The sequence below is a fragment of the Globicephala melas genome, chromosome 16, assembly GCF_963455315.2.
Source record: "Globicephala melas chromosome 16, mGloMel1.2, whole genome shotgun sequence".
In the NCBI taxonomy this organism is placed as follows: Eukaryota; Metazoa; Chordata; class Mammalia; order Artiodactyla; family Delphinidae; genus Globicephala; species Globicephala melas.
Genome location: NC_083329.1, coordinates 81,278,549 through 81,288,549, shown reverse-complemented (window position 1 = coordinate 81,288,549; position 10,001 = coordinate 81,278,549). Strand labels below are relative to the sequence as shown.

General features: G+C 52.0%; 1 protein-coding gene across 2 annotated transcripts in view; it reads left to right on the top strand.

Annotated features, from left to right (window-relative positions):
- Window positions 1–610: 610 nt before the first annotated feature.
- Window positions 611–10,001, top strand: part of TRIM67 (tripartite motif containing 67) — a 52,768-nt gene continuing 43,377 nt past the window's right edge. Inside the window, exon 1 of one of the 2 annotated variants that reach the window (XM_030839484.3) lies at window positions 611–2,737. In XM_030839484.3, the coding sequence (XP_030695344.2) occupies window positions 1,703–2,737 (1,035 nt within the window). In that variant the 5' untranslated portion in view covers window positions 611–1,702. The remainder of the gene's footprint in view (window positions 2,738–10,001) is intronic. The other variant, XM_060285947.2, reaches the window with a different exon arrangement.

Sequence of the window (10,001 nt, the reverse complement as noted above, 5' to 3'; positions counted from 1 at the left end):
GCGTCCGTAGGCAGAGCCGGCTGCGCTGCGAGCGCTTCCCTGGGCGCGCGCGGCCTCCCCACCCATCCTTCCCCGTACACCAAGCAGCCAGGGCCGCGGGTGGGAGGCTCTCCTCGTGGCTGGCGTGGCGGAGCGTGGAGATCTTTTTCATTCATAAAACGAACATCCCCGCTCGCTGCCTTCCCGCCGGCCTCTTGCCGCGCCATCCGCGGCCAGGCAGGCCTGGGTCCCGGGGAATCTGCTCGGAGGGCCAAGGGGCCTAAAGTGGCCCTTTGCGCGTTCCGCCGGGAAGCCCCATTTTATAAACCCCGTGTCGTGTCCTCCCGCTGCAGAGACGACTGACATGGATCGCGGAGGGACACTCGCGACTGAAGAGACGAGATGGCTTGTGGTTCAACTCAGAAGTAAAACCTCACCCTTTGACTTCAGGCTGTCCGACATTTTGTGGCTTGCATTTTTTGGAGCGACGGTCAACTGGGCTACCTCTCCATTTGTAAACAACCGGCTTTCTAGGTCCCTGTTGTCCCCCTTTTATGGCGGCAGGTGGGATCAGGGGAGTGGGCGGGAGGGATGCTGGCAGGGGCGGGGCGGGCCAGGTCGCTGCGCTAATTCAAGATGCGACCTCCATCCAGATAAAAGCTTGCTGTTAACAGCGGTTTTCTCTGCGAACCCTTAAAATTGCCCCAGGACTCCCCTAGCAGCGAGAGGCGAGCCCTCATTCGCCGAGCGGGCCCCCCTCGCCCCTCCTTTGCCCCCTCCCTGCCGCTCCTCTCGGCCCTGGAAATTACAACTCCTCGGCGCACGGCGCCGGCAGGAGGCGGCGGCGGCACGGAGACCGGAGGGGATTCCCGAGCCAGCCGGGCGCTCGCCTTCCACCCGCGGGCCGCCGCGTCGCACGGCCAAGGTCACAGGCGCCGCAGGAGCAGCGGCGGCGAACCGGAGCAGCGGGGCCGTGCTGGCCGCGGAAAGAAGGCCCCGGGGCGCGTTCGACCCGCGTCGGCAGCGGCCTCAGAGAGAGGCGAGAGAAGGTCTCCGGGCCGGCGGGGCCCCCCGAGGTAGTCGCGGGCGCAGAGGCCCGGCAGCTGAAGGCCCCCGGGTCGGCGAGAGCGGAGCTCGGGCTCCAGCGTCGGCTCCCGGGCGCTGTCCGCGGCCTCGTGGTGCTGAACCCAGCCGCGAGCCAAGAGGCCTGCTCGCCCGCCTTCTCACCTACAGATCGCCCGCACTGGCGGTGGCCACCGGCCAGGGCAAAAGGGGCCCCTGGGCAGCTGCCCACTGCACCCGAGGGGCTGAAACAGGAGAGCCAGCGAACCTCAGCCCGGCAGCCGGTCCTCATGTGGAGAGGAGACGCGCGCAGCCGCCAGCGGCGGCGCTACTGCTGATTCATCCCCTAGAGCATCTCGCAGGCCACCGCGAGGGCAGCCGACCAGCTCCGGACTCTGGCCGCAGGTTGCAGCCGCTGGTGCAGGAGCCTCGCGGGCAGCAGGTGAGGACCCGCTCTCCTTCCTCTTGCCCCCAGTCGTCCGTGGGCGGTGGCCCCAGGACTGAGAGAGGGGCGTGCCCCCGGCTTGCAAAGCAGTCATGCCCGTGTGACGCGCCCGCCTCCCCCTCACTGGTGCTAGCCACGCTTGCTCGCCTCTGCCCGTCTCCGGGGCTTGGGCCGTTCCACCCTCCGCGCCGAGCCGCTCTCTCCGCCGGCGCAGCGATGGAGGAGGAGCTGAAGTGCCCCGTGTGCGGCTCGCTGTTTCGGGAGCCCATCATCTTGCCATGTTCCCACAACGTCTGCCTGCCTTGCGCCCGAACCATCGCGGTGCAGACCCCGGACGGCGAGCAGCACCTGCCCCCGCCGCTCCTGCACTCCCGGGGCTCAGGGCTGCCCGCAGGCGCCGCCGCCGCGCCCCCTCCGGACCATGAGACGCCGGCTGGCCCGGCCTGCGGCGGCGGCGGCGGCGGCGGCGGCGGGAGCGCGGCCGGCGGCGACCACGCCGACAAGCTGAGCTTGTACAGTGAGACAGACAGCGGTTACGGCTCTTACACCCCGAGCCTCAAGTCCCCCAACGGGGTTCGCGTGCTGCCCACGGTGCCTGCGCCGCCCGGCTCCTCGGCCGCCGCCGCCCGGGGCGCCGCCTGCTGCTCCCTGCCCTCGGCCTCCTCGAGCTCCATCACGTGCCCGCAGTGCCACCGCAGCGCCTCCCTGGACCACCGCGGCCTGCGCGGCTTCCGGCGCAACCGACTGCTAGAGGCCATCGTGCAGCGCCATCAGCAGGGCCGCGGGGCCGCGCACGGGGCGTCCGCAGCCGCTGCCGTGGCCGTGTGCCAGTTGTGCGACCGCACCCCGCCCGAGCCGGCCGCCACGCTCTGCGAGCAGTGCGACGTGCTCTACTGCGCTGCCTGCCAGCTCAAGTGCCATCCATCCCGGGGACCCTTCGCCAAGCACCGCCTGGTGTCGCCGCCGCCGCCGCCGCCGCGCGCGCCCGCCGAGGCCGCCTCTGCGTCTCCAGGCGCCGCCCAGGGCGCCCCCAGCGCAGGCGGAAGCTGCAAGAGCCCGGGTGCCGCCGGCGCCGGAGCGGCGGGGGGCGGCGCGGCCCGCAAGTACCCTACGTGCCCTGACCACGAAATGGAGAACTACAGCATGTACTGCGTGAGCTGCCGAGCCCCGGTGTGCTATCTGTGCCTGGAGGAGGGCCGGCACGGCAAGCACGAGGTGAAGCCGCTGGGGGCCATGTGGAAACAGCACAAGGTGAGCGCCCGCGGGGCAGGGCACGGGGCACGGACGCCAAGAAAAGGGCGCTCCCCTTCGTTAAATAAGCTCCAAGTACTCTGAGCTGAGTGTTGGAGATGGGAAGGGCATGGAAGGACGACACCCTAGGTCCCCTCGCGCCTGAGGCTTTATGATTCCACCCAAAAGTCGTCTAGAATGCAGAAGCAGGACTCGTTCACTCCCCAAATTGACGAATAAATTACCTTGATGGCCCCTCTGGGTTTATGACACCTAGGGCCCCCTTCCTCCCTCTAAAAAGTTCATATTTTTTTTTCTTTTCTTTTTTCCTTTCTTTTTTTTTTTTTTTTAAGTACAAGTGTTACCACCTGATTGCAGGAAAATGTCTGATGCCACCCGTGCTTGGTTAGTCTTCTCTGAAGGCAGGAAGGATTCTATCCCAACCCTCAGTGAAGGGATACACTATCTCCCTTAGACCAGAATTCCCATCAGCTTCTAGAGCAGAAAGTTTTCTACTCTCTCAGCTAGTCTCCAGCACTTTCTAACCCCAGAATGCCTCTCAGCTTAAAGGGAAGATGTAATTCTTCATGCGCTTTATTTGAGACTTCGGGCGTGTGCCCTGTTAAGGAGGGAACCCACTGAGAGACCTTCTCTTCCTGGGACTCCAGGTGGCAGGAGTGCGGTGGAGTAAGCACTTAGTAGGACAGCCAGGCGCACTCATCGGCAGGCTGCTGAGGGCCATCTTTCCAGGGACTTGCCTGCAGGTGCCACCTCCCAAGTGGGAAGGAACAGCCGCTACAGGCAACTCGCACACACTTGTGGTGGCCAGTGTATCCTCACAGCTGACACCGAAGGAGAGAAGCCTTCAAACTCAGGGCAGGCCCTCGATCAGACCCCAAGGCAAGAGTGGGGTCAGCTTTTCTAACATTCACCTTAATTTCCTACTCAAAGGCCAGGCCGTGCAACTGGACTCACTGCCGAGGTCAGTGATCCGGGTCCTTTGTTCAAGGACTCCAACTGCAAATTTGGACGTTTATCATTCAGTATCCTCTTTCCAGTAAACTCTTACCCCACAAAGAGGCAGGAGATCTCCAAATAGCCCAACAGGAAGTATGTATTCTGACTGAGGAAGAAAAACACAGGAAAGTAAGGCAACTTGCCATGGTCCTCCCAGATCATCCAACTGGAAATGGACGAAAAGGGGAGCATAGATGGGAGGAGAAGAAGGGACCAAGCATTCATACGATAGATGTATTACATACAGTTACTGTATAATTTCTGCTACAACATGCCTGTTGTTACTGTAACTCAACATTTTCAAACAAAAAAATTAGGCAAGAACAAATGAGGAACACTTCAGAAATCCACCTCGGAAAGGGAAATTTGTATAGTAGTTCAGAAAAGGGCGATCTGGAGTCAAATCCCTAATTCTAGAGCAGCAGTTCTGATTTGGGAACAGTTTCACTCCCCCTTCAGGACATTGCCAGTGTCTGGAGACATCTCTGGTTATCCCACTTAGGAGTTGCTACTGGCATCTAGGGGTAGAGGCCAAGGAGGCTGCTGAACAGGCTACAGGGCACAGAAAACCTCCCACAAAACAATAACCCAGAAAAATATCAACAGTGCCTCTGAGAGAAACCCTGTTGTAAGTTACACAGACCTGGATCCAAATCTCAGCATTTGTAATTGACTTGCTGTAAGCGTTTAGGCACAGTTTGAAGCCCACTGAATAATATCTAACTCAGATAATTGTTGTTGGGAGTAAGTATAATGCTGTATGTTTAGCCTCTAGCACAGTACCCAGCTCACAGTAACCGATATATATTATTTATCATTATTGTTATTATAGTGCTAATACCACCAAACTTGCAGAAAGCTATAGGGCAGCAGCAAAGAGTACTTCTTTGACCTCAGTGACTTGGTAACCTGGTGAACACATGAGCTGGTAGTGTTTATGTTGAGTCCTAAAATAGCTTGGAGCTAAATGAGAATGTCTGCTGAGTGAGTTATTCATGTGATATTTTGTTGCATATTGCTCCAGGGTAATTATAGCTGCCTTGCTTATTTCATCTTTCAAGTGAAGAGAGTCATTTTACAAATAAAGAACTCTTTTGCAAAGAGGCTGTGATCAATTACCAAGACAAGGTTCACATTCAGATTTTCGGAGCTGGTAAATTTTCGCAGCCTAGAAGGCTAGAACTAATTCTGGGTGTTGCCAGCCAAACTTTTAGACTTAGTGAAGAGTGGAAACCAAAACGAGTTGAGATGAGTTTGCAGTCTTAAAAGAGATTAAGCCTCTTACCTGGAAAAGTGAGTTGGATAATGACCAAATGGCTTCAAGAACCAAGATCAGGCAGGGAAAACATTGGTCGTCCTTGATTTGGTGTCCACAGCAGTTTTATAACATTTCTATCTGAGGAAATATGGAAAGAATATGTGATATTTGCTCAATAGAGTGGGACAGTTATCTGTGGGAAACACAGCTAAGCAGAATCTAAATGTCTCAATTTAATGCCACGTCTTCAGGGAACTAAGACATCCTCTTAAGTCCAGAAGGAATTCTCTGAGATACTTTCGTGAAAAGCTGTTTTCAAGAATGAGAAGAAGGTCTGCTGTTCTCTTTCAGCAGGTGCTGTTTTTCTACAGAAAGGGCAATCATTCAGTGCTTCTTATGAGCATCTCAACTAGGGGCTGGAGATCAAAAGATAACAGAGGGAGCCTTGATGGACCGTTTGGTCTTGCTTTGTGGGCAGGCGTCTAGACCACCACTGTGAGCTGTGAAGGTGATTACTTTTGAAAGATAAACTAGTGCACTCAATTTCACACTCCCACCAGGGCAGTTTAAGTTCTTTAGTAAAACTTAAAAGTCTCTGGATTTTGTCGTTCTTGTCATCGTCCTCGTCTAAAAATCCCAGGAGCCATGACAAAGCTTGGTACACTACCAGAACGAGAATCAGGACAGAAATATTTCCCTAACATCCCTGACTGGAGAAGCCTTAAACAAAGCTTTAATTCCTCTCTAGCACGACTGGAGCTTGCCATCTAATTAGTGATTCTTAGGGAGAGAGACATGTAAGTGACACTGAAATCTACTTTGAAACAAGATTGATTATCACTTTTCAAAAAAAGTGTAAACACACTGCTATATTTAAAATGGATAATCAACAAGGACCTACTGTACAGCAGAGGGAACTCTGCTCAATGTTATGTGGCAGCCTGGATGGGAGGGGAGTCCGGGGGAGAATGGATACATGTATAGGTATGGCCGAGTCCCTTTGCTGTGCACCTGAAACTATCACATTGTTAATTAGCTATACTCCAATATAAAATAAAAAGTTAAAAGAAAAAACAACAGTGTAAACACTTTAGGTCTTGGCCAAACACATTTTTAGATGATTCTCCTGGAAGAGGATTAATAACTTCAAAGAACTTCTGATGTGAAGAAACTATACGTTGTGAAAGATAGGACAGGGAAGGGAAGCTTTCCATGAGTGCTTTTGTCTTTTTGCCTATTGATTGTGGAATTCCAATTTTCCTGAAGGAAAGGGTCCAGAAGGAGAGGGTCACTGTGGGATGTACCTCTTCCTAGTGTGACATGTCACAGAATGTCGGCAACCACTGTAATTCCTGCTGGGTGCAGGACTCTGAATTAAAAATGCTTAAAAGTTGATTCTTGAACTGAGGAAGGGACCGCTGGATAAGCCCTTCCTCAGAAGTCTTTTGAGAACCATGGACAATAGAATAGAATCAAAACAAAAATCTCATTGTACCCCAGGATTACTGTTCCCAATGAGTCAGGCACTTCACAAGAGCAAAGGAGATAGTGAGGTCTAGAAATCACAGGAAAGCCCGGACTTCAGGTTAGTCCCGTGCCCCAAGGATCTGCCAAAGGATACTTGGCTTCTCAGAAGCCTGGTCCTACCTTATTTTATCAAAGAGATAAAGAAAGCCTTTTAGCCTTTTAAAGCCTCAGAGGAAAGACTTCCTCTATTAAAAGAGGTAACACATGAATGCCCAAAGCAGAACGTGTAATCATAACTGTATACGATCGTAAGTATACTTATTCGAATATTTGTAGTACATCATAACACAGGGAATAGATGCGCTTTGTTAAGAATTAGAATTACAGAGGTAGAGATGTAGAGATTAAATACCAACCCCAAATTCCAGTTTGCAGAGAAAAATCATTTCTAACATTTTGGAGTTTTTTCTTCTAGAATTCTATTGTATATTTATTTTGTAACTGTCTTTCTATTTTTCGTCTAATCATACCGTACAAATATCTTTCCTGTCAGTTAATGAACATCACTTTCCCGTTGTAAGGATTTATTATTTTGCTTGATCCACACCCTGATGCTGGGCTCATCTAGGTGTTTTCAGTCTTTTGCTGTTAGGAACACTTTTCAAGTTAAATCTATGCCTTTCTTCTTAATAATCTCCTCAGGTTAAGTTTCTAAATACGGAGTTACTGTATCAAAGGAGCGCTGTCTTCCAGACATCTGATGAACGTTGCCAAATTGCCTTGCAAAACGTTTATACCTATTTTTCCTCCCAACAGCAAAATTATATAAAAAATTAAACATTCATGTAAACAGGGACCATTGGGGGAAACAATAAGGTGGATTGCCTTGTTTCTAGAAATAACTGTTGGCTACTTTCATTACATTATTGTTAGAACTATGTTTTAAAAGGGGATCACAAGTATCTAGATTTTTATATTTTTAACTACCAGTTAGTGATCTGCCTTCCCTCAAAAACTGCTTTAATAGGCATAACTAGTGCCTAAATAGCCCCTTTTGGATTTTAAGACCCCTGAAAAGACCAAGCCTTCAGGGCCCATCTAAGGCACTTTAAAAAATTTTTATTTCTTTATTTTTATTTTTGGCTGCATTGGATCTTCATTGCTGTGCACAGGCTGTCCCTAGTTGCGTCGAGCAGGGGTGTGCGGGCTTCTCATTGCGATGGCTTCTCTTGTTGCGGAGCACGGGCTTCAGTAGGTGTGGCATGTGGGCTCAGTAGTGGTGGCTCGCGGGCTCTAGAGCGCAGGCTCAGTAGTGGTGGCGTGTGGGCTTAGTTGCTCCTCGGCATGTGGGATCTTCCCGGACCAGGGCTCGAACCCGTGTGCCCTGCATTGGCAGGCAGATTTGTAATCGCTGCGCCACCAGGGAAGCCCTAAGGCACTTTTGAGTGGGGTCTGAACAGGGAAAAAGAGGGCTAGGTAGAGAGCAATGCTTGGCAGAAGTCTGCTGGGAGGTCTGAAGTCTCTATCTCTGTGGCTAATCGCTGCAAGCCGAGAGTTGCTAAACAAATCCATCAGGGCCCTCCGAGCATGCGGCATGGAAGTATGCACCATCTGAGTGCAAGCCTGGATTTTTCGAGATGTTGAGTCCTTCACCAACTCTGAAGCTCTGGGAAATGAAGTGCATAGGCTGGCTTCTGTTCCATCTGCTGCAGACTGACAGAACCAATGGCAAGTCTGCTTAGACCCCTGGAAACGTGAGCTGACTCCAATAAGTAGTGGCTGCCGCGTCTTCTGAAACCACCCTCTGTGTTACCATCACCACTGTCTTTAAAGCCACTGGGGCTGTAACCTGCCTTGTGCTTGGATTTAATTCCAAGGAGCTCAGTAATTCAGGAACAAGTATTAGAAAGAACCCCTGTGTTACAAGCTTTGAAGTACATGCTTTCCTCATCATTCCACACATCTGGAAAACAAAAAGTGGGTTTGACAGAAGGCAAGAACCCATAACTTGAATTGCTTTTCTCTTCTCTTTGAAGATTATTTATGGAGTATCAGGGTTCCGAATTGAGGAGGACCTTAGAGATTGTGAAAGGACAACCCCATGTGACTACTGCAGAATGTGTTTCCTAGTGTACGCTCTGGTGGCCACTCCGTGGCTAAGCTGTTCTATTTTTAGCCTGCAGTGGGAGGTCCTTTATCTGGGTCAAGATTCTTGGTAGATAGGACCTTACTTGTGGATGTCAGTGAAATGGACTGTCCTAGAGGAGAGGGGTCTCTCAATCTCTGAGACTGCCTAGAGGGGTCAGCAAGCTGGCATACCGCCTGCTTCTGTAAATAAAGTTTTACTGGAACACAGCCATCCTCCTTTGTTTACATTTTGCCCATGGCTGCTTTGGGCTAGAACGGTTGCTTTTGGTAGAGTTGAGTACTTGTGACCAGAGATCGGCAGCCTGCAAAGCCGAAAATATTTACTCTCTGGTTCTTTATGGGGAAAAAATAAAAATAAAAGCGCCGACTTCTAGACTAGGACCTCGTGACTCAAAGCGAGGTCCGAAGAGTAACAGAAGCAGTGCCGGGAGCTCGCTGCAGATGCCGACTCTTGAGACCCGCCACAGCCCTACTGACTCATGGTTTGAATTTAGCAAGATCCCTAGTTGATTCAGATGGACGTTCAAGTTTGAGAAACCTTGACGGGAATGCTTTGGGGGCTCCAGGGCGCTGGGCCCAGCACTGTAACTGTGCAAGTCATCTACAGCAGTGTGAAGTGGACTCTAGGGGGTCCCGGAGGTTTGAACCAGTCTTAATTACTCTGGGAATCTTCAGGTTCACCAAATTCTGGGTGCTGGGAGGCAATATGGTGCTCAAAGACCACCTGACCCAGAGGTGGGCGGGAACCTCTGAGGGGTGGTGGTGCTGTCTGAGCCCTCCTGGGCCAGAGCGTAGGTGACTCATGAGAAGGGAATTCTGGGCAGACGCTCTTTGCTGCTTCCCTGGGTTTGAACAGAAACGTACATACTGCTGTTTGTATCTCTGGGTTTCCTTTGGGTTTGTGTCTTCGTCGTTCTATAAAGGAGCAAAGCGGGCGCTCTGTCCACTCTTTAGGCAGTTTTAAAGGTCCTGGCCAGAGGGTGGAACTCTCAGAGCCGTGAGGCCTGAAGGAGCAGGAGAGAAGCAGGCAGGTGTTGCGGGGCTCTCATGAGTTCACCCCTCCCCGCCTGGCATTTCCCCTTCCTAGGGTAGCCCGGTTCCTAACAGAGACCATAAACCCCAGCATGCTCCTTTTGCACATGAGGAACGTGAGGCCGAGGGGCTTGCCACAGTCGCACAGCAATTTGTGAAATGATTCTGGAAAAACATGATCGATTCCTCCCTTGTACATTCTGATGAACTATAAAAATAACAGGATGCTCTGTGTATCTGAACAAAAACAGGTGCCTAGAGCATTCTCTAAAGAGTAATGAGGTATGGAAAAAATACAGGGCTAGCGGACACCTAGTCTAGACAGTGGGGACAGAGAGTAGGGCAACAGCCCCTCCCTTATTC